Source organism: Caretta caretta, chromosome 18, assembly GCF_965140235.1.
Source record: "Caretta caretta isolate rCarCar2 chromosome 18, rCarCar1.hap1, whole genome shotgun sequence".
In the NCBI taxonomy this organism is placed as follows: domain Eukaryota; kingdom Metazoa; phylum Chordata; order Testudines; family Cheloniidae; genus Caretta; species Caretta caretta.
The window spans coordinates 12,803,731-12,828,283 of record NC_134223.1 but is presented as its reverse complement, the minus strand read 5'-3'; the positions used below and the strand labels follow the sequence as shown (position 1 = coordinate 12,828,283).

The 24,553-nt window shown below is 41.4% G+C and overlaps 1 protein-coding gene across 10 annotated transcripts in view; it reads left to right on the top strand.

Annotated features, from left to right (window-relative positions):
* Positions 1-24,553, top strand: part of KIF1B (kinesin family member 1B) — a 148,033-nt gene that overhangs the window by 64,998 nt on the left and 58,482 nt on the right. For 9 of the 10 annotated variants that reach the window (XM_048825054.2, XM_048825056.2, XM_048825053.2 and 6 more), the window contains 7 exons: positions 788-867; positions 2,353-2,428; positions 8,846-8,925; positions 9,939-10,045; positions 11,412-11,495; positions 13,159-13,339; positions 14,504-14,576. In XM_048825054.2, coding sequence (XP_048681011.2) covers positions 788-867; positions 2,353-2,428; positions 8,846-8,925; positions 9,939-10,045; positions 11,412-11,495; positions 13,159-13,339; positions 14,504-14,576 — 681 coding nt within the window. Of the gene's footprint in view, positions 1-787; positions 868-2,352; positions 2,429-8,845; positions 8,926-9,938; positions 10,046-11,411; positions 11,496-13,158; positions 13,340-14,503; positions 14,577-18,835; positions 23,976-24,553 lie in introns of those variants that run through there. The other variant, XM_048825057.2, reaches the window with a different exon arrangement.

The following is a 24,553-nucleotide window of genomic DNA, read 5'->3' as shown; positions in this document are numbered from 1 at the left end:
GTATCATATGCTGAAGGCATTTGACTTGTCACCTTGTCCATTATGATGAAGCTGATTTTTGGGTATGTGACATCCGTAACCACACCCTGTTGTGTATTGTCTTCGGCACTCAAGTTCTATACATATAGCTCTAGGAATATGCAAGAACAAATGACAAATGTTATGACACCCATTTATATAACAATTTTCATCCAGAAGGCTCCAGAATGCATTACAAACTAATTTATAGGACGAGATACTAAAATCCGAGACTTACTAGCTATTATGATATCGAGACTGCTACAGGCAAAAAATTCTCAGCAGACAGGAGCTGTTCTTGCTTTGTCTAGCAAGATTCCTTTCCTGGAGACTTAAACAGCACCCATTATGTCTTGACCATATAATCTTCTGCACGCTTATAGCCCAGTGTCTTAGAATTGGAGCTGTTTGTAGGGTTTTTTGTAGCTAATCACTAGGCTGGTCAGGCCCTGGCCAGTACGAATGTATTGAGCTTTGGGAATAACAATAGACTTCAAATGTAGAGGTTCTTAGTTATTGTAGGTTCTTGCAAAAATGGGTATTGTAGGAGGAGTCTGGGTTGCCCAGAGATACTTTGTTTAATAACTTTGCATTGATAATGAGGCTTAAAATTAGCACTTGAGCATTTGCTGCTGGGTCCTAATAATTCAGATCACATTTAGGTCTGAAATACTTGTTTAGCCCTGGTTTTTTGAGATGTGGTGTTAAATCAGGGGGCTTCATATCATCCCCCTTCAGTCTGTTAATTCTATACTGGGGTTTTACACAGGAATCAGAGAAGATCATTGCAGAGCTGAATGAGACATGGGAGGAGAAGCTGCGGAAGACTGAGGCCATTAGGATGGAGAGGTCAGGAGCAAGAAATGCTGTGGATGTCCTCGGGGGTGAGGGAGGGGAAGGAGGGAAGAAGAAGAGAGTATAGTCAAGCTGAACTTGCCCTAGAAAACCAGAGTATTGAATCAGCTAGCACACTTCTTGGTGGCATGCCATCTGCTCTTTGTATTCCACTATGGCAGGTGAGTGGGTAATATGGACAGAAGCAGTATTTCAATACCACACCTCAAGGACACTGCTTAGAATTGTCACAGAAGATACTCCTGTTGGGTAAGGGTGGGACTGAAGCAGCAGCTAGAGTTGCTGCATCAGCCTTCTGGGGTTTCAATCCAGGACGGCACAGAAAAGAGGATTGGTCATTAGTCTTTGAATTTTTAGGGTGATTTAATCTAGTGGAGGGAGCAGACTAGTTATAGAATGAACCAGAAAAATAAACTCAAGCTTTTGTAACTTGTCTAGCTTACATGCTTGTTTACCATGAATAAATGTTGCCATTTAGAACAGGTCTTAGCTTTTTCCGGAGGGATAGGCAGATTTGTGGAATAAATATTGTAAAAGCTGCTCACTCTTGTGATGTATCCTTGCCTGCCCTAAACTGAAGTGTCAGACCTACATAAGTTCTGCTTCTTCAGTTCTGCAGCCCTCTGTGTTATGGAGCTAAAAGATAGGAGTTAATCCTGTTGCATATGTAAGATACCACCCTTGGCTGGTGGCCAGTCAGGATGCGGACTTGTTGGTAGCACAGTACATTATACAATGACTAGAGCCCTACCAAATTCACAGTCCATTTTGATCAATTTAACAGTCGTAGGATTTAAAAAATAATAAATTTCATGATTTCAGATATTTAGGTCTGAAATTTCATGGTTGTAACTGTAGAGGTCCTGACCCAAAAGGGTGGTGTGGTGGTGGTGGTGGGTTACAAGGTTATTGTAGGGGCGCTGTGGTATTGCCATCCTTACTTCTGCGCTGCTGCTGGTGGGAGTGCTGCCTTCAAAACTGGGCAGCTGGAGAGCAGCAGCTGCTGGCTGGGAGCCCAGCTGCTGGCTAGGAGCCCAACTCTGAAGGCAGAGCTGCTACCAGCAGCAGTGCAGAAGTAAAGATGGCAGGGTATGATATTGCCACCCTTACTTCTGTGCTGTTGCTTGCAGCTGCTGCTGCTGTCCAGCCGCGCTGCCTTCAGAGCTGGGCGCCTGGCCCAGATATATAGAGAGATATCTCTCTCTCCTCCACCCCCTGTCCAACTCCCCTGCGACCCCCTTGTAGGTCAGGACCCCCAGTTTGAGAAACACTGATCTCCCCCGTGAAATCTGTATACTATAGGGTAAAAGTACACAAAAGACCAGATTTCATGGGGGAGACCAGATTTCACAGTCCATGACTCGTGAATTTGGAAGGGCCCTAACAATGACTGGTAAGTTGAAACTTTCATTTGGATCAGATTTGCACCAGTTGGGCTACAAAGCACCTCCATCACTTCTTGCTTTCCTCTCTTTGTAGGGAAGCCTTGCTGGCCGAGATGGGAGTTGCCATTCGGGAAGATGGAGGAACACTGGGAGTCTTCTCCCCTAAAAAGGTACAGAATATTGATGATAAATGTTGAGTCAATTCTGGAAGAGGCTGGTCAGCCAGGTGGGACCCCCATTCACATAGAGCAGGAGTGGGCCAACTTTTTGGCCTGAGGGCCATGTTGGGTTATGGAAACTGTATGGCAGGCCATGAATGCCCACGAAATTGGGAGGGATGCGGGAGGGGGTGAGGGCTCTGGCTGAGGGTGCAGGCTCTGGGATGGGGCCAGAAATGAGGAGTTCAGGGTGTGGGAAGGGGCTCCAGGTTGGGTTGGGGTGGGGGTGAGAGGTTTGGGGTGCAGGAGGGAGCTCCACACTGGGACCGAGAGGTTCAGGGGGATCGGGGCTGGGGCAGAGGGTTGGGGTACAGGGGAGGGATGTGAGGGCTCCGGCTGGAGGGCGTGGGCTCTGGGGTGGGGCTGGGGATGAGGGGTTTGGAGTGCAGGAGGGTGCTCTGGGCTGGGACCAATGGGTTCAGAGGGCTAGGGGGGGGTGTGTGTGTGTGTGTGTGTGTGAGAGAGAGAGCGTTCTGGCTGGGGGTGCAGGCAGGGGCAGTGCGCAGAGCCACCTGGCCATACCTCCGTGTACTATATAGCAGCTGGAGGGGGGTCATGCCGGCTCCTTCCTGGGAGCCGCGCAGAGCGGGGCAAGCCCCAAGTCACATAGAGCAGGAGCTGAGGGCCAGATTAAATGGCTTGATGGGCCAGATGTGGCCCACAGTCCGTAGTTTGCCCACCCCTGATGTGGAGGCTGGTTTCTTTGTAAGCTACAGAGACACTCTAGTGGTCTTTAGCCCCCAAGTCATGGATACCTTTCACAGAGAGTTTTTGGATAACCATCAGTTGTTGGTAAAAGCTACCTTTCATGATTTATACTACTTTAAATTTCTGCAACTCTTCAGTCTTGAAGGACCTCAGTACTCTGTATTCAGGGATTTCCTCCCGCACTGCTGAAATACACTCACCTAAGAAGTGAAAACTGTCACTTGACACCAGCAACACTACACAGGAGTTAGTGCTCTTAGGAGGCGAAGTAAAGAATTATGTCCACAGTGCCTTCTGCTGATTATTAGGGTAGGCAGAATGTATTATACATGCTAGCCTCAATTTAGAAAAGAAACTGGAGCAGTATGAGAAGTACTGTAAGACTATAATGTCCAAGAGCGGGTGAGAGATCTAATGTTCCTTTAGAAAGAGAACACTTCTGAGAGCAGTATCTCTTGCTCTGTGCTAGGCCACTGATTCAGTATTGACTCAGATGTGCTACTAACTAGCTTGCCAATACCACTTCCTGCAACAACTGTTGCTTAGTAATGCTGCCATCCCAAGATGTTCTGGTTCCATTTTCTTTATAAAACTTCCATTAATTTGTCACTGAGCATTTATAGGCATGGGGGTGGGTGGGAGGGTGCAGTGTTCCTTTAGTCCATATCAGTCACCTTTCACTAACATTTAAGTGGAACTAAAGAGGCACAACTATGGAAGTGTGATAAATCTAATGCCACCTGAACTTCTGCATGGGAAGAGGGAGCTGTGGGAGGAGTTATCCATGCAGTAAACACAGTAATTATTAGTTACAAGATCTGAAACAAGACCTTTCTACCCCCTCAAAACAAACCTTAGCCTCGCTTTGAGATTGAGACCTGGGCATCATTACCTAAGTGCATAATAAAATAATAAATCTGAGAACCCCCAGTGTTGCTGTGTTAACTAGGACCCTTCTGAAGACTTTGCACAGAAGCCCAGGAGGGAGATTTATTGATTTGCCTTTAGCTGAAAGGATAGCTGTTGTTTTTCCTGATGTGTTTAAATGAACATATTTCACTTACAAATGGTTTTTGGTTTGTCTTTTGTAACTTACTACCAAAGCATCTAAGGTTCATAATGTTTCTTGATTCTCATGACACATTTCCTTGAGTTTTTTTTCTTCTCTCACATTGTGGATTGTATCACCATGTAGATTTTCCCTGAGAGGCCATCAGCTCTGTTTAATGACTCTTTTGATGCATTTTCAGCTGACCAGGTTTGTTTATGAAAGCTATTAGGGATGTGTAGTTGCTTCAATAGAAGTTAGCAAGTTCTACCTGTGGAAACATGTACTAGAGAAAATAAGCCCATTAAACCACTGATCTGTTACTAGTTCTCTCTGCTCCTGTTCCTTACTACCCACTTAGATTAGTTTTTATAGTTCTTCCTGTGGTAATTGGTAGCTGTAGCTGCGGAAGTATTAGCGCTCTAGATAGAAAATTAGAATGTTTTATAAAGCTTTTTATTTCTGAGTCACTAGTATGAATCTATGATCGTTCGTATTGGTGCCCATCTCTGTAGTATGGAGTACTTCCATAGTATCTGTATCAGCTTTTACAAATCAAACGACATAAAATGAATTGTCTGTCTAGTTCCTGAATGGAAAGGTATCCACATCACAAACATAACCATCTCCACAATTTGTTCTCTTGGTGGCAGGGTACTGTTTGAAATGAGCTGTGGAAACTGAACTATACTGTCAACCCTGGAGGGGTGGGAGCAGGGGAGATCCTTCTAGATCCATGAGGAACACTGGGCGTGGAATGCTTGCACGGATGTTGATGGGCATATCTATCGTGCAGAAAAACAGTGGACTTCAGGATGGTCGAATTGCCCATTTTACCAGTACCAAACATCTTTCAAATTGCCAAATTTTCTGGATTACAAAGTGCCCTGATTTAGGGTTACCCAGTGACAGGGCAGTTTGACTTGCATTAAAAACTAGTACAGGCAGTCCTCGACTTTACCATGTTTGACTTACGACAAATGGCACTTTTGATGTTTCTGAATTGACACCCTGATTCAACTTCTGACAATCGGTTTTGACTTTCCAACGCTTGGTCCCGCAATGGAGTGGATTGTGGTTCCGAGTTATGACTCTTTGACTCACGACACAATTTTCAGGAACCAATTGTGTTATAAGTCCGAGGACTGCCTGTTTGAAGCAATGCACCAAAATACACACGTCTAAACCACGGGGCACTTTTTTCTAAATGTCCATACGGTGTTAATCCCTTAATGCTATTTGTAGTAGCTGAGCCTTCATGTAGGATTTGGCTTCTTTCAGTAGATTACAGAAGCAGTTTCTAACTCTTCTACAACTCTAAATGCCTTCCTTTTGCTCACTGAGCAGCGGTAATGCAGTGTGTAGCATATCTTCTCTTGTAGTCTTTGGTTATCTTTATCTTTTTTGGGATGAGGAAGAGTTCTGTTTTATTTATCTGTGCCCCCTCTAACTCTGTCATTGGGCCACAGAGGCTCCCTTCTGAGCTAGACTATTCCATTATGGGTTTCTGGTGAGAGGAGTCACTTCAGTCTGAACACCCACTAGGACTGCTGGGAGGGGAATCCAAAGCATAGAGGACTGGAGGCTGAACCGAGTCCAGCTACTGCCCCAATTTTGGGGTCTCTAGCCACAATCTCAGGGCTCAGACTTTCTATCTGGCACCTCCACCAAGTGTTGGAACCCAGTGTCCAGCCACCTAACCCCCAGTGCTGACTCTTTAGATTCCGTGGTGTTTAAACTCCCCTCTCCCCCAGAACTCCACCATAAAGGTATGACACTTCTAGTTACATTTAAATTCTTTGTGGCATGCAGTAGTTGTGAAGCAGTCAATACCCATGCAGGCTTTTTGCTCAGTCTAACGCTTTTGTGCTCTTATCCTTAGTCATGTAAAGCACAGGAGATACAGATCATACAAAACAAAAAACATTTGAAGCCATGATATCCCTCACTTTCTATCTCTCCCTTCCCTTAAGCGCCCTTGGAGAACGATCTGGGTCCAGGAAGGCACGCAGGCAGGGTGGCACTCATTCAAATTGGGCCCCGCAGCTGCCCCTTTCGGCCGGCTGGGCCAACCCAGAGCACTGTTATGTGCCAGAGGCAAGATTGCGACACTTAGAGCAGGGAGCTGAGTCCAGCCAGCGTTGTGGGACTAGAGCTACTTCAAGTTGGACAAAGGGATTTGTGGGTCAAAGTGGGGAAAGTCCCACAAACCCGAGAACTATTTAGAACAGTGGTTCTCAAACGGTTGCATTGGTGACCCCTTTCACACAGCAAACCTCTGAGTGCGACCCCCTCCCATAAATTAAAAACACTTTTTTTTATATTTAACACTATTATAAATACTGGAGGCGAAGCATGGTTTGGGGCTGATGGCTCGTGACCTCCCCCCATAATTGAGAACCCCGATTTAGAAGATTTGCCACATGAAGGCAAACAAGCCATAGAGAGGGCAAAAGACTGCACATTCAAAATGGAGTTTGTAGCTTGCCCCACACACACTCTCTCTCTCTCTCGGTCTCTCTCTTCATAATCTCACGTACAATTCATAAATTGTACAGACCTATTCCCGAATTATCTCACTTGCTCCTCTCTGATCTGTTGCTGGTTGGTATGTTTTTTTTTTTTTTGTGTTGATGCTCAGCCTCTCTGCTCTCCTATTGACTTTCCTTAACTTTATTCTCTAACCCGCATGGTGCCTTGCCTTGGCTAGATTTTCACACCAAGGCCACAGGACTTGTTTGATTCCAATGGGACATTTTCGCCAAAGAAGGTTTGTTTTAATCAGTTTAGATTTTTGTGAAGTTGTAAACTGAGCTCTCTAGCTGCCTGTAGCAGGAAGTGTCAATAGGTTAGAATTGTTCAGATCTAAAATCTAGAAAACAGAAGCAAAAAGAGTATCTCCTTTATGAAAAATTTATACAAATAATTCTAACATGTAAGGTACTATAAAACAAAAATAATACATCCTGCCAACTTTGTATTTCTTTCTTTGCATGACTATGCAGATTTCACCCTAATGTGTACTCCGATCATTTATTCTGTCATAAAGAAATCCTGGATTTCTGAGTGCAGTAAAACTTTTTCAGTGTATGAATATTTATTTAATAGTAAGTGCTGTCATTACACTTCACCTTTATTTCCATTTATCATTTCATAAATAACCCCCATTCAAAGTGAATTAGTAAATTGGTACGTGGGTACTTACATGACTTCAAGAAGGTCACTGTCTGCACTGAACTGACCTCCCATATTTGTTCAGCTAACTCCCCAAAATTTTGAAGCCCAGGGACCGTTTATGGTTGGATGATATAGCTGCCTGAGCATTTTTTAACTTTCTTAGACATCAAAGGATTTTTTTCTCTAAAATGGTTTGACTGAATCTGTAGTCTGTAATCCCATTTGGTGCAAAGAGTGAGCCAAACATGATTAGTTTCAGACACGGTGCTCAGTCCACACTTCACCGTGGACAATATGAAGGCCTTGTTTGTGCTGCAGAATACTTTTCTCAATGGTGGCGAATGGGAGCAGTTTTAATTTGACAAGGCCTGTCCCGTGGGCTGACATGTGGGAGCAAACATTGGAGGGGCTTTAGTTCCCATTGCTAGTGCACGGGTGCCATGTAAATAGTATACTTCAATTTCTAGGTGAAAGTTATTGCTTTGTCTCTCAGACAGCATGCACCAGCTCAGCTGTCTTGTCTCATATGTAAATATCCTTTGAGCTTCCATGAATTGAATGCTACTACACATCTAACAAGTAAACTCCTTTTAGAGTTACTACAGGCTGATGGAGCTAGACATTCTTAAGGGAATGATCCAAACAGATCTGCTTATTGATAGTTGTAGGTTAAAAGAAACTGGCTTGTTAATATTTTCATTGTCCTTTGATCTGATTCTTTGCTGTGTGGTTGACTCTTGTTTCTTACCCTTCTTTTGTGTTCTTTAAACTGTGATTTGCTGCTATCTCATTGGCCAGATTTTCACACCAAGGCCATGTGACTTGTTTGCTGATTCCAGTGGGGTGTTTTCACCAAAGAAGGTTGGTTTAATAATTGTAGAGACTAAGTTGAGTAGCACTGTAGGTGAAGAGATTCTTAGCTGCTTGTATGAGGAAGTGTCAGTAGTTTAGATATCCTTTCCAGGTTTACAAGCTCTGGAGATGGAGTATAAGGAGGGTCTGTTCTTTATATTAAAACAAAAACAAAACAAAAAAAAAAATTCCAAGTTCCACAACAGTCTAGATTTTCACACCAAAGCATATGGAAGAATGCTGCTGTTGAACTTTCCCTTCCTCTCACCTTTATCAAAACTTACTGAGACAGGGAATCCATAATTCTTCAGTATAAAATATTTTCTTCCCTGCATTCTTTACCTAGAACATCAGCCAACTGGAGCTGTGATTCTACTGGCTGATACTTGTCCCCTGTCCTGAGATGGGTCTCTGCCTGTGTGAAAAAGTTTGCGTTTCATTTACAAATGCAGGGTTTTTTGGATAAATCTGGAGTTTCACTGATGTATGTGATGAAGCGGTTGGGTTCCTTTACAGTCTCCACAGCAGGCAGAGCCGTTGAAGGTACTCCACTCTCAATTAACATGTTCTGTATTTTGTTGCAGACACCTCATCTTGTGAACCTCAATGAAGATCCACTCATGTCAGAATGTCTGCTTTACTATATCAAAGATGGCATCACTAGGTGAGATTTGCAAAAAGAAAAGGAGTACTTGTGGCACCTTAGAGACTAACCAATTTATTTGGCTCTACTACACTTAAGAGATTTCTTGTTAAAGGCACATCAGATTAAATTACTCTTCTCTGTTGAACTGGTTTACCTGCTGTTGCAAATAACACCTAAGATTACCATCAATTACAGAGTAGAGAAATATGTTTTGTTTAGTTTATACTTTAATAGTACAGTGTATTGTCACTCAGCTTCCCTAGACGTTTTCCACTGGGTCTTTCACAGAGCAACAAGAAAGAGAAACTGCTTTGAAAATATAGGACAGTGTAATTTATAGTAAAACTGCATGAAATGGCTGGGGGACTTGGGTAAGTGGAGTACTCAAAACTGCTCAGCTTTGTAAAGCTGGTTAGATTTCTAGTGTCACCTTAAGTTAAACTGAAAATAATTCTCCGTTCTTGTTTTTCCCACTTTCCCCCTTTGTAAGCACATCACCCAAACCCAGGTATATTATTTTCTTGAATAGCAGTGTAGACACACACTTGACATCAGTCCTTGTTCATGTGTGCAGGGTTAAATTTAGTTGCTGGATTTGGAGTCCAGAAGGCATTTTTTTCCATAGTGTATTGGCAGGAGAGCTGGGGGAAGAGGAGAAGGAGGGGTTGATCTTTCTCTAGAACACAGAGCAGTGTTCAGCTGCTAGGTGAGCACAGTCCTCCTGCAACAGATGGAGAGTAATACAGAACTAAAGTATGCCATTATATAGATCCTCTTCCCTGCACAGTGCCCCTCCACACCTTGTCTCCCCACCCCCAAAAAAGTGTGCATCATCTGGTGAACCATTCAAAAGCCAACGTTAAGCATAATATCCTGCTGGCACAGGGATACATTTTCTCAGCCCTTAAAAGGTAAGGGATAATAGTCTGTAGTATTTTATTCCCACAATAGCCAGAGAAATGTATCTGCTGTATGGGCTATAAAGTAGACAATGTTTGAGTTGTGACTGAAATGCTTTCTATTGGGTACAGGGTTGGACAGGCAGATGCCGAGCGGCGACAAGACATTGTGCTGAGTGGGGCTCACATTAAAGAGGAACACTGTCTCTTCCGAAGTGAAAGGAACCACAATGGTGATGGTGAGATGGCACTTACAATTCCTACATATAAATGCAGGAGTAAGCGCTATTTTCTCCATGAAAGTGGTCTTCAGCATTGGATAGTTTTTGGGTCTTTCAAAAAACTGATCTGTGTACTAGCAGCTGTGGTCCGAAATGTGTGTTCGAAGTGTGGAGGGGAGAAGAGCTGAGAGGCTAGATGGGATCTGAATAGCCCTTGTGCATCAGATCAGTGAAGTTATTTTTTCTGTGGGTTTGATGAGACTTAGTTATTGGAGATAAAGCTATAACTATAATAATGCAGTACTAAGATTTTACATTTTTGTACTGCATCCTTTGGCTCAGATGCTGGCCCAAAGCAGGAGTGCTACCATTTATATCCAGTCTTGATCCTTTGTGCTCTGACCAGGTGGAATCAGTAGTACAGTTTAGACATTTCTTCTTTGGATGAAGCTATAAATGGTGTTTCCTTTTGTTCTGCTCTGGGTGTCCGGGTTGCCTCTTGAAAAGTGGAACTGAATCCATGATTGGGGTAGTCAGAGGATAACAGTGGGAGTTCAGGAACACCTGAGTTTTTTAATCCTGGCTTTAACTGAATCCCTCAGTGGCCTGAGACAAATCACTTACCCCTCAGCTTTAGTTCCCTCACCTATAATACAGGGATAATACTTGCTTATCTTGGACATTGAGGATTTAGTGTTTATAAGGGGTTATTTAGTTATTGCTATAGAAGTATTTAATTTTTACTTGCTACAACTCTGGAGTCTTAGCCAATGTTCCCTCTAGCTGCCTGTGGTGTTACTGAGGCAGATATAATCTAATAATGAGATGCTGAGCCCCTGTGACTCCCAGTTATTTCAGTAGGAACAGTGTGTGCTTAGTACGTCTCAGGATCAGGCCCATAATGCCTGTCACATCTGCCTACAATAATTACAGTGCTGAAATCCATTACAAAGAAATCAAAGGGCTGATGTGTGAAATGTACTAAGTTCATTATTTAAACCTTATAACAAGGCGTCTGTGTGACTGACCAAGGTTTAGGCAGTGCAAATATCCAGTATGACAGCACAGTTATTACACCATGAAAAAATGAGGAGAAAAAACAAAACAACCCTAGCAAATGAGTTAGATGGATACCTGTACTACCTGGGTGGTCAGAAATACTGGCTGAATCACCACTTTGTCATGTGCTGCTATCCATTCCTAACCAGGATGTAATATCAAAGAATAACCTCTCCCACTGTAGGGAGCAGTGCATTGTCTGCTTATATGCAATATGCTGGTAGGCAGGGGATGGGAAGATCTCTGGGCTTTCTGCATTTTCTCACTGTGGAACACTCACTAAATAAACTGAGTTCTGTGGCATTAATACTGTTGTTTCTTCTAGTTATTGTTACTCTGGAGCCTTGTGAACGGTCGGAAACCTATGTCAATGGCAAGAGGGTTGTGCAGCCTGTGCAATTGCGCTCAGGTAAGAGACTTCAGAAGTTTGATTTTTTTTGACAGATTGTTCCTCAGGAATTGTCCATAGAGGATATTTCCTGTGGGACTAGTGAGGAAAATTGGATGCTGTTAAAGATAAGGGATGTATTCTTTTTTGTAGTGGAGGTACCATATAGGAGTTAACCTCATTTATATCTCCATTAGTGACTGTTCCTGCCTTTCTTATTTTCTCAGGCCCTTCACATTGTAGCAGCTGAAAGCTGGATTTAAATGTTCGCTGCAACACAGGGCACTCTCTGCTTGCGTCTCTCTCCCTACTTACTCTGATATTCATTCAGTATGTACTTAGCCAAGACTACTGCCTTTGGCAGTTGTGATGTGAGAGAGCAGACTGCCAGCTGCTGATGGAAAATCCCTAGCTTCTCTGGCACAGCGAAGATGTGACCCCATGCAGGAGCACAACAGCGTGTCCTTCTTCTTTTTTTAACTCTGTGTACTCAGTAACCTGGTTAGATCTCCACATGTCCCTCATGTCTCAGGGGCCAAGGAAAATGGCTTTCATAAATTGTAAGCTTGAGACCACCAGAGTTCAGTTTCTTTTAAATCATGAGCATATGTTCTTCTTGTCCTGAAATGCAATCTAGTGCAATGGATTCTGGACTGTAAGTGGGTGCTTGCAAGGAATTAAGTGCATCAACTTCAGCAAAATGCTGGATGTGGGGAAGGAAGTTGGTTTCCAGTCTCTCTCTCTCCCAATCATCCCACTCTTTTAAAAAATATTGGTGCAAGCTGGGCATGTCCTGCAGAGGGGGAACTGCTACTCATGTTCTCTGGCAAGCTAACTTAAAAAATAGCTTTCTATACATCTCTTCAGTGCTTATTTCTTGACAATTACATCACTAAAACTATTGATTAAAAATCATTAACCTCGTTAGAAGGCAGTTGTGTTACTAGTAGGTTCACAGTGACAGTCTTGATTGCTCTGGAGGTTCATTTATGTTGCATGCAGAGAGCAGAAGTATTTTATCAATTATATTAGGCACTTGTTTTAAGTTTCCTGTACATCTGATTCCAGTAGCACTTAGATGCAATTCTTACCTTACCACTTAACTGTGGCTCTTACTTACACTACGGAGAATGAAGTAGTAAATGCCTCCCCAGAAGTTCCACGAATTAGGACTTGAGTAGAAACTTAAGTGATGTATTGGGCAGATCTCTACTAAAAAATGTAAAGCATCCATTCTTCAGATGGTTGAGGTTAGATTATCTAAAACAGAAATGTTTGTAGGATGGCTTTTACCCATGATTTCCGCACCTCTTTTAAAAAATTAGTTGACTAGCTGACTTGTTGCAGCTGTCAGTCCATCAGCAAGACATTCTTTATTTTGTGGTACGTTTCTGTAGGGGTTTAAATCTGGCTCTATAGACAGGTTTTCTTATGTGAGCATTTTCTGGGGCAGGCAATGGGATGTACAGTTTAACCTCCCCTGCACTGAGTAGGGTGTTGCTTTTGTCCATTTGGCCACCTACTACTAAATGTTTAAATATTGTCCAAATTCTCATTGGGAAATCCTGTCTTCTGATCCTCAGGTTACCTAAACAGCTTAGAGTAAACTTCACTGGATACTAAACTTCATCTCTCACTGGTTCTGGTGTTCTTATGCTAAAGAGTTAATTTTTTTTTGTTTTAGGAAATCGTATCATCATGGGTAAAAATCACGTTTTCAGATTCAACCACCCTGAGCAAGCACGAGCAGAGAGGGAGAAGACTCCATCCGCTGAAACTCCCTCTGAACCAGTAGACTGGACATTTGCTCAGAGAGAACTCTTGGAGAAACAGGGCATTGATATGAAGCAGGAGATGGAGAAGAGGTAAGTGGACTAAACTAACTCCGTTATTTTACTTGGCACGTCTGATATATTTTGTTAGACCTGTTTAGGGTTGCATCAACTCTTACATCAGTCTGAAGTTAAATAAATGCCTGCTTTTCTCTAGGAAAGGCTGGTTCATTCCTACCTCCCTGTGAAATGAGGGCACCAGAGCCAGACTTTGCCCCCCACTTCAAAAAAATTTAAAAAAAAAAAAAAAAATCCAGACAAAGCTAGATTAACACAAACATACTCCTATTTTGTATTGTAGAGTGTGTCTGAGAGAGATTTGCCCACACCTTTCTGTGATCTAAAGCTGGATCTGCCAAGGGGGCCCTCTGCTCCCAAAGTTGAGAGGATCAGGCTACTTGCTCATATTTGTCCCTATCTCTTTATTTTATGAGTCTACTTCTTTAAAATTCCACTTATGCCCCCTAAGCGTCAAATTTATGGCCAATGCAGGGAGTACAGGGGGAGGAATTGGATGGTCTCTTGACACATCTGTTCTTAAACTGACAAAGAAGGAATGCTGGAAAATTATGCAATCTGGGACTTCCCTGAGTTTTTGCCTCCAGAAGGCTGTCTGCTCATAAGGGTTAAGAGGACCAGAAATCATTCGGATATGGTGCTCTGCTGACTGAGACTTCTCCTTGCCTTGTATTTGGAGGAAACTAAACTCCTGGGTTGCTAATAAATCAAACTATTAAATATACAAACTAGCAATAGTACTTGTGACTCCTCACACACAAAAAGAGTTACACTTTGCAGCCTTAATTGTATGCTGTGACACGTCTAATTGTATTTAATCCTTTATTTTAGTTCAGTTACAGAACTGATGTTTTCCTCCTTGTGGATCATTTGCTTAAATAAGGCTTTTTGTATACTTCAGAGAGTACAGTCACTAACACAGGCAGTAGTGGAACGGAATAGGTCAAATTCTTGGTCACACAGATCTAAGGTAATTCTCATCCCAAGTGAACTGAAAAGTGTCTGTCTAGTTTGAAGGAGGCAGGAAGTATAGTATCTTTCATGCTAGTGTATTGACACTCATACACCCCAGACTTGCCCTTGTCTCTGTTACTTAACAGAGTCTGTGCACAGAGTAACACTAACACAAATAATGGTCTACATGGCTGCTTCTGCTTCCCTTGTGATTTTTCTCTCCAGGTTACAAGAAATGGAGATTTTGTACAAGAAGGAGAAAGAGGAAGCAGATCTCTTGTTGGAGCAGCAGAGGCTGGTAGGTGTCAATTCTTCTGGTTGCTTGTATTGTTGGCAAAGGTTAACTGCTGCCTTTATTGCCCCTAAAGTCCAGGAAACTTGCTTGGGCTATCTGCATAAAGCACAATCTCCCCCTCCCCCCCCTTTACACACTATCTACAGTAGTGAAAATTAGAGTGGCTAAGTGGACACATCTCATGCTTTACTCTTATTAATGTGGAGATTATATTCACCCACCTGTGGGCACTAAGCAGTGCTTGGGAGGGCTGGTCAAGTTTGCTGACTTGTAACTTGGGTCAACAGGAGGATGTTTCTTCATTGTCGTTGCTTTGAAGTTACTTTTCAATAGTCTGATTAGTTGTTGTGAATGTTAGAACTCTGAATGTTTGTCTTGGATCACCAGAAAGTACTAATTTTGTGCTGCCAAAACACCTAGACTATGTTCATGTGCTAGGTTTTACAAATAATGTCTGAAAATGTTGCTGCACTGTGCATGTTTTAACCCTGCTCCCTCCCTCTGCATGGAGTCTGAATCCCTTGCAAGGGTCTTCATGGCATAATACTGATTGAGGGCAGGTGTATAGTAAAGGAGTTTTCATTCTTCCAAACCCATGGGAAAAACACCACCTATATAGCTAGGAAGTCCAATAAATAGTCTAATGTTTCAACTTGAGTGTTCATTGTGTAATAATTGGGGGTAGGAATTTCTTGCTTATACAGTCAGATATGTTCTAATGGAATGTAGCTTTTAAAGTGCAATACAGATACATGCAGAATCCAGGTCTCCTGTCAATCAGAAGAGCAAGTGTGAGCCCAGCAATCAAGTCTGATCTTCCTGAGTAACACTGGGTCAATTATATCTGCTCTTTATTATTTTTGTTAGCCACAGGACAATGTTAACCTTGGTGAAAAGAACTTTAGGGGTTGCAGCTTGCTGTGAAGAAGAGTCTGAGAACCTGGGAGCCCCTAGAAGCTCTGGAAGAGTTGAATAAATTTCTGGATTTGTCACAAGGCTCTTTCCCCAGAGCAGAGAGAGGAGCTAGGACTCCTGTGGCATCCGTTCCTTGCTAGACAAGCTGTGTGAGAGTTAACATTATTTTTCATTAACTACAATATCAAGTGGCCTTATAACTCCCACCCAGAGTTTTTCCTCAAAAGGGATCACTTTGAGAATGGAGAGGTGCAACTGCAAATTGAGCCAGAACAGAGTTTGATGGGACTAGTCACTAGTGTTTGATCTTGGCGACTTTGTATTGAAAGTAAAACTGGGAAGGAGTGAATTGAATGCATGAGATAAGGAAATAGTCTAGGTAAAGAGTAGCCTTGCGTGTTTGGAGCCACAGGAGATGAGAAGTGGTGTTCCCTCCTTAAAACTTAGCTTAGAAAGACGTGGATATAGCTTCAAGATGGGGCAGCATTTTATCCCTGAAAAGCACATGTGTAGTTAACAAATTGTGTGAAATACACATGCCAAAACTGTTAAATTATTTTGAGGCCTGTTTAAAACAAGGCTGCATTTGTAAAAGTTCTGTAAAGCAGGGTTCGTTTCCCTGTTCTGTGTATATTCCTATGGAAGAATATTTAATACTGTAATAAAAGTAATTTCTATAAACTCAGGTTTTTTTGCTTATCTTAAGGGGACAAGGTTGGAAGATGTCATTCTAAATTCAGTGATGAGATTCTTTAAAAATTGTTTACCTAAGGTTGAGAAATTATAATAAATCAGATCACTGGTCTATCTGGACAGTATGCTGCTTTTGGCAGTGGCCAATACCCAGTGCTTCAGAAACGCCCCCACAGTGCATTTGGCCATTTCTGCAGTATTGTATGTGGGGTTGGGGGCGTGCATAGGGTAAATACCTTCCTGACCCTTAAAAACAATTGGTTAATGTTTTAAAGCATGGGCACTGATTAACTTTAGCTTCTGTAACTGGCAAATGTTTATAATTGTCACAGTATGATCCAACCACAGTATCAGACTCTCTGACCTACTGCCATAATGAATTCAACATTTGGTAATTGTGAAATGGTATTTTTTTCTGTTTGTTCTTAACTTGGCACTAATCTTGATTGGGAGACCCTTGCTGCTGTTAACAACTTACTTTGTGGCAGGCTTAGATGTCAACCAGGTTGTGCCCCTGTTGTGATAGAAGCTTCACAAACATATAGCAAATTACAATTCCTGACCCCAAATCTTATAACTGTATATTTGGATGTCTTGTTGGCATGACCAGGGGCGAGGCTTGCCAAACTTCCTTTCAAATTTGGAGTGAAAATGAATATGTACTTCTCAGATAATCTCCCCATCTGACTTGCTGCCCCTAGGTGGCAATGCCCATGAAGCGACCCTGGGAATTTTGACATTGGTAGCTGTGCCAAATGGATTAGAGTTAATTTTTGAATTCATGTAGGAGAATGACCACATAGTGTATCATTCTGTGCTATTATTAAATGTATGAGTAATATTGGTGACATCAAGAATGATGAATGACTTTTTCTTTCTGGATAAAGCTTTCTGTTGGGTGTCTTCCATTTCCACTGCACGATGCAGTATGCTAGTAACACTACTTTTTTGGGGCTCCAGATTTAGCTTGCCATAAACTCATAATGAGTGATTGTCAGATTCTAATTTTTTTTTTTAAAGAATTCACCATTATTTTACTCATCTGTTCTGGCCTAAATGGGGAATATGGTCTAAATTATTTTTATTACAAATCTTAAGATAATATAAGTTCACAAGCAGTACACATAATGTTAATACGAAGAAAAGTTACTGACCCTAGAGAACAGAAATTTCTCTAAAATCCATCTCATCATTCCCAGAAGCAGAATATATTGTATTGCATATACCCTGTTCTTTATTGCTCAACTATTGCCAATAGGGTCTTTTAAATTGTCTGTCAATTAGTGGTTTAGAACCAGAGATGCATATTTCCCTAGCATGTAATTGACTATTGCTGTTCTTGATTTTTCATGTGTTCTGTAATTCTTTTGTCTGAAAAACTTGCGAGTTGCAGTTACTTCAACAGAGATTGACTCTTGCAGTATTTGAAGGGGATACAAGCTCTAGAGAATCAGATTAACAACCAGAAATGGACTCTATATTGAAGAGTGATCTCAAAGTATAAAAAACCCACCTTTTTAAAAATAGGCTGACTTAATTCCAGGTTGCAGTTATCAGTAATGAATACACTTAGTTTTTGATGGCATTTATCTCTCAAGTAACCATTCATAGTTTATAGAAACCTGAAGAGTTTCTCAATAAAATGATTTAATAAGAGTGACCTCTTCAGAAAGCCTGTTGGAAAACTTGGAACAATGAAGCAAAACAAGTGCAATCCTTAGCAAATGTATGGGAGCTGCAGGTGCGAATTTGTTAAATGTTTACTTAGGTTTGAGAAGATCGGAAGAAAACTGGGTATCGAATAGCATTTTTATTGGTTAAAACAATTTTTAAAAGTTACTATAACGTTCTTCTGATGCTGACTCTTCAGACATGCAAGTCTGTCAATGTTTTTAAAATACACAGCAAGGTGGCAAATGGAAAAACCCTTTGAAACTCTGATTCTTGATATCCGCTTAGCTAGTAGCAAGTCTTCCTTGGATTATGAAACATCTTCACCTGTCATAGTAGCACTTACGGTACTTTTAACATTGACCCTATTGGCTGCTTCTATTTTTATTATTTCTTATCCTCTTAACACTTCTCTGGCTGCTCTTGTAGTAAAGTGGATTCTAAACTCAAGCATCCCAGCACCGTATACAACATTACTAACCAGTGTTAACCCGACTTACTCTGGCTGCTCATCCCATCATTCTACGATGGCTATTGTGTTCACTCACTGGGGGAGGATTTTCTGAAAGAAGCAACAGCAGTAACCAAGGCACATGTGTGTGGCATGGAATTGCATGTCTTCTTAACATATGTGGGGTGCAGTTTACACCTTGTTTTTGTCAAGGACTTTAGTTCTGTTTAAAGGTTTTGGAGGGGGGCTGGGAGGGGATGAACTTAGGTTAGATGTAGTATTTTAAAGTTATATTTAAATGTAAATTTTAGTAGACTGGAGAACTTATATTTTAAAGGAAACAATGCTGGGAGGCTGACAGAAATGTTCATGTCCTTACACTCAGTCGTGAGAGACATCCATATGATTTGTTCTGTTTAATTTTTATTTGTTTTAGTTTTCTTTGCCTGTTTTTATTTAGTTTTTCCATTTTTTTTTTCAATTTTAATTTTGGTTGTTTTGGGGCCACTTCTTGATTTTTGTTTTTCCAAAGGATGCAGACTCTGATAGTGGGGATGATTCGGACAAGAGATCGTGTGAGGAGAGCTGGAGACTGATCACCTCCCTGAGAGAGAAGCTGCCCCCCAGCAAGCTGCAGACCATTGTAAAAAAGTGTGGTCTCCCCAGCAGTGGGAAGAAGCGAGAGCCTATTAAAATGTACCAGATACCACAACGTCGGCGCCTTAGCAAAGACTCAAAATGGGTCACCATCTCAGACTTAAAGATACAGGCTGTGAAGGAGATCTGCTATGAGGTAGCCCTCAATGACTTCAGGCATACTAGGCAGGAGATTGAGGCACTGGCCATTGTTAAAATGAAAGAGCTTTGTGCCATGTATGGAAAGAAAGATCCCAATGAGCGTGACTCATGGCGAGCTGTTGCCCGGGATGTCTGGGATACTGTGGGAGTTGGAGATGAGAGGATTGAAGATGTCATGGCCAGTGGGAAGGGAGTAACTGATGTGGATGACCTTAAGGTACATATAGACAAATTGGAAGATATTTTGCAGGAAGTGAAAAGGCAGAACAACATGAAGGATGAGGAAATAAAAGTTCTCCGAAATAAGATGCTAAAAATGGAGAGGGTTTTACCACTGATAGGGTCACAGGAGCTGAGAGCCCAGTCAACCACAGCTAATGCTGCTAATGTTAAAAATCCAAACTCTGTGAGTGTGGTGGATGCTGACAAGAAGTATGCGAATGCTTTGAAAAAAGATGAGAATGATGAGCTTGATAAAGAGGAGCGTGTTTCCCAATTAATGGAGGATGACCCAGCCTTCAGGCGTGGGCGGTTGCACTGGATGAGGCAAGAGCAAATTCGGTTTAAGAACTTGCAACAGCAGGAAATCGCCAAACAGCTCCGTCGACAAAACATGCCCCACCGATTTATCCCACCTGAAAACCGTAAGCCCCGGTTTCCATTTAAGAGCAACCCCAAACACAGAAACTCGTGGAGTCCAGGTACTCACATAATTATCACAGAGGATGAGGTTATTGAGGTCCGAATTCCAAAGGAGGAAGAGAAAGAGAACAAAGAAGAGAACAGAGAAAAAGGTGGCAGTGCTGTCTCCCAGGATCCTCAGCAACTGTGGAACCTACATGACCCACAAAGGAGTCAAGATCATATCCAGATTAACTGGCAACAGCTGAACACTCAGCCACAGCCTAGCAATCAGCAACAGACACCACCTCAGTTACGCTGGAGAAGCAATTCTCTCAACAATGGCTACCAGAAAAGCTTGTGCTGTCAGACATCTGGCTCATCTGAATCACTGCAGTCCCACAGTGGGCACCAGAACCCAGACCTCCAGAAGTTCCAGCAGAAACGCCACATTCACCAGCACCACCAATCCTATTGCAATCACAATAGTGGAGGCAATACAGAGAGCAATGCAGTTAACATCCACCCAAAACAGATTAATGGGCACAGCCGTTACGACCAGTTTGTGACACCTCCACGGATGAGACGACAATTCTCTGCACCTAACCTCAAAGCTGGCAGAGAAACTACAGTATGATTCACTGGACAAATGGGAGAAGGGGTCAGTGCTGGCTTATCATTCAGAAGCATTGCAATGGGACAGTTTTGATCACCATCTACCTTGGGTTTCAGTTGGCCAATTAGAACTTGAGTGACTTGATGTACAAAGCACAAGATATTGGTATTTCAACACATCCGTTTTGCTTATGAATCATGGTGCAATTTTCAAGACTTCGGAGAAATATTGTGAAAAATGTTGAGACCCCTTTATAGATTAGAAGACTGTGGAAAAGAGGGTACCCTATTAGCTAGTGTACCTTCCTTATTTTTTGTCTTGGAGTATTTTTCTAAAGCTGAAAATACTGTCTGGAATATATAAAGAGCTGCCTCCCTCCATGTTTTTATGTAGACAATCAAAAGGGGAATCTAGTTTATAGTGTTGAATGTCTCTTGTGACCTTTTGGTTAGAAATGAAGAAACCGATCATTTTATATTGTAAGCTTAGCTCTGGCTCTTCCATTCAATTCACTTTTCACCTCCTAACCCATGTTTTTAAATAATTGGTAAACCAAAAGCTGTCAGCTGGCAAGACAATACGTGGCTTTTTGTAGATGTGCTGTCTCCTTTACAGAAATTTATGAGAGCTACTTGGACACTTCCCCCCCCCCCCCCCCCCCCCCCCCCCCCCTTAGAGAGTACCATGCCTTTTTGTCCTCCTGCCTAGTTTCATCAACATCAGTATGAAATTGCCATGACTGTAGAAATCTGCCTCTGAATGGGGTTTTATGGGGGACTGTGCACATGGCCAGAGCCATGTTATGGAAATAAGCTTTTTCTCATTCCCATCCTGTCTCTATTATAATGGTTTTTAGTTATAACTTACTATACTGAGATGATAAACGTGCACTGCACTTTTTGTTCTTTAATGGTGCAGTAAAGACACTCTGAGCTGATTTCTTCCACTGCAGTGGTTAGGCTTTGGGTCTCAGATGTATTACTGGTGAGGATTTAGAATACTACCGTGAATTGGAGGGGGCAGAGAAAGGAGGGCTAGAGAACTGATTCATTTTACATAATACCTCATTCTAGTGCCTTCTGGTTTCAGATTGCTCTCTGTTTCAAGTCTTGTTGAACAAATCTGTCACTTTAAGGGGAAATCACATTTGTTGTCATTTACCCCCCCTCCCCCAGAAAAGTACAGTTTAGACGCAGTATTTTAACTTATACCATAAACAAAGGTACCTAAATTTACAAATGAAAACAACATAAACACTTGCAAACCCTGTGATCCTACTTCAAATCTTTCAGAACAAATGACACTAAAAATAGTGGACAAAAAAGTAGATGCTGTTTGACTAAGAACTAGGCTTATGGGTTTTTGGAGTTTTTTATCTTGATTGGAAAGTGCTACTTTTAACTGTAGGACTTGTTTCTTTGCTTTTGAAAACGTAGTCTTTTCATTAATTTTTATTTACTTAAGTTGTTTTTGGACTTGAATTTTTAGGACAAATCTGAATCTTTGGAGGGAAACTTGGTTTACTGTAAGGTTTAACCTGAACGCAATTTTTAAAATGAACTTGAGTATTTATGGCTGATTTAGTGTGGTTGAGTCACGTTCTGTGTTACATTTGTACAGTTAAATGACTTGTGCTGTGTTGCACAAATATCCTTGATTTTACTACTTGAGGTCATTTTCCTTGTGTTAAACATAAGCCCTACTGGTAACAGTTTCACTTTTGCATGTTTCAGCATAGCTATAAATGAGCAGAAATTGCCTGCAACTTACCTCCCCTTTATTATTTCCTGCCTACATATTTTCTTCCCTTCTGAACTATATTATTACAGAGGAGCTGGTTGTAACTCCATGGTTAAATTGCAACCAGAGACTTACTACTTTGGTATGAGTCACTCAGGTCTCAACACTGCAGTCCAGTCACATGAATGTTTCCTGACACATTATGATCTCTGGGATTTAGGAGGTTCAATAGCATTGCTTCCCAGATGGCTCTAAACTGATGACATGGTTAATTTTCTGTCCAAAATGGTGATGCCAGTTGCATCTGTTCCATATTTCAGTCTCCGTGAACAATGGAAACACTGAAATCCCTTATTCTTCAAAGAAAGGAAGCCCTGGTACAAAGACAGCACTTTTCTTTCAGCTTGAGTCAGCACTCTGATTTTATTTTTGGGCTGCAAATAACCTTGTACTGTTAGCTTTACTATAGAACTCTGTGTAAATAGTTTGTCCCATTCCTACTATTTGGCAATAACGAGTGATATGATTTGTCCCTCTGCCATCCTTTTCAAATGTCTTACGACCTGCTCCGTTTTGTGTCAAGCAGGGAGAGATGAAAACAATGAGTATCTGCAGAAATTCCCATGTGCCTTCATATGGAACATTCCAGCCAAGCAGAGATTATCCTGGATAGGAGCCAGGCACAAGGGAAAGACCCAATAAGTCTATTTTGTGTGTCCCCATTCTGTTTGCGCAATATAGCAATAACCTATGCAAAACCAGCACATGGCTGAGGTATGCAAAAGGAACATGTTGCATGCCGTTTTTTTGAAATCCGTTCAAGTATGTATTTTGAAATGGGATAAAATCATATACTAATTTGATTTTTAAATCCCAGACTTTAAATAAAAGTCTTGTCAATGTGTGTTGGCTTAAAACTACCTTGAAAGAAATGTTCTCCTTAGCTCTAAATATCTGATGGGGAATGGGTTTTAAACGATCACTCTGTTACCCAAGACTGTTAGTGTTTTTTGGTGCAGCACTAAAAAACTACCCAGTTTGTTTGAATTCTGCATCAGTTACCTAGCAAATGCTGTTCTGAAGCTGTCCACATAAATTGCTTCTTAATTTTCCTGCATGACTTGAAAGAAGAGCAAAATACAGTAACTGCCAAATGGAGCCAAAATTGGGCAGGGGAAGCTGGCTTTCTTTCAAACTTTTAAGAGGCTATTACAAACCATGTAGGGTGAAACCTAAAAACTATTAAATTATCCCTTTCTATAATGCAGATGGAATTAACCAGCACTAAAACAGTCAATTTCCTATATAAGTGTGAAAAGGCTTTTATGCTAATGGAAAAATGCAGCATCCATGATGCAGGTGCCTTTTCAGGAAGTTAATTGCCAAGGGCTGATTTTCTGTTTGCTTTGTTGGCAGCTGACTTGCATGCACCAGTGCCTTAGCGTGAGGGGTTTTCTTATCCTTAAAGAAATCTCACTGGGGACTTGGGACCGGAGGGAAATGCTTCTTATTTTTTCACTTCAGTGTACTTTTTCAGGCTATCTGATTTAAGAAATCTATCAGATTAGGGGGAGAGCTTTGTATAATAAGTGTTATGAACATATTTTCAGTATCTTTCTCCATTCATTCTTGTAAGCTGTGTGTTTTAAAACCCAGATACTTGCCTCTGAACCACTTTAAGAACTGCCAGATGAGAAATCCATGTTTACCCATTGTTACTCTAAAGGAGGTAGTAAGTCTCCTTCCAATGAAATTATGGGATTTTCAGATCTGTCCAGTTCACGTTTTTCAAAAAAAAGTTTGATTGTCTTGAGAGCAAATGCTTTCCTCATGAAAAGCAAAGCTGGTTTGTATTGTAACAAGTGCTTTTTCAATAAACTATGAAATACTCTTGTAAGCGTCTTGACTTATCTCTGGTATATTCAGTAGCACAAAACTTTAGCCTTTCTGATATTTTTTTTAAAAAATTTTTTTGTCTTGTGACCCATTCTAGTTGAGTTCAGTTTAAAATTTCTTCCTCCTTCAGTTGTTCCTCAAATTGGCCCATGTAAAATTAAATTACTCTTGAGACAGATTTAGCAGGGGCCCCATTTGCTTCTACCACCACATGTTATGAAACTTCATTTACAGTGCAGGAAGGATATGGGCTGTAATCTTGTTGCCTACATTAGTTTAAATTCTGAGGAAGCACAGCAGGGAATTCATCATTTCCTTTATAGACTAAGGAATAGGAAAGTCCATCTTTACTATCTTGCTATTCCCAAAGAATGAGGAACAGAAATTTAGAAGAGACATGTCTGTACCATGATGTGTTCTTGGAGCAGCAGACCCCAGGCAGGCATTTAAAAAAAAATAAAAATCCTACCACACGTTTGCAAATAAAAAGCTTTAAGGATTTTCTAAGTGGTCTTGTTTTCTCTGTACAGTTTTTTTTTTTTGTTCTGTTATACCACAGTTTTTCAGTTGAAAAACCAC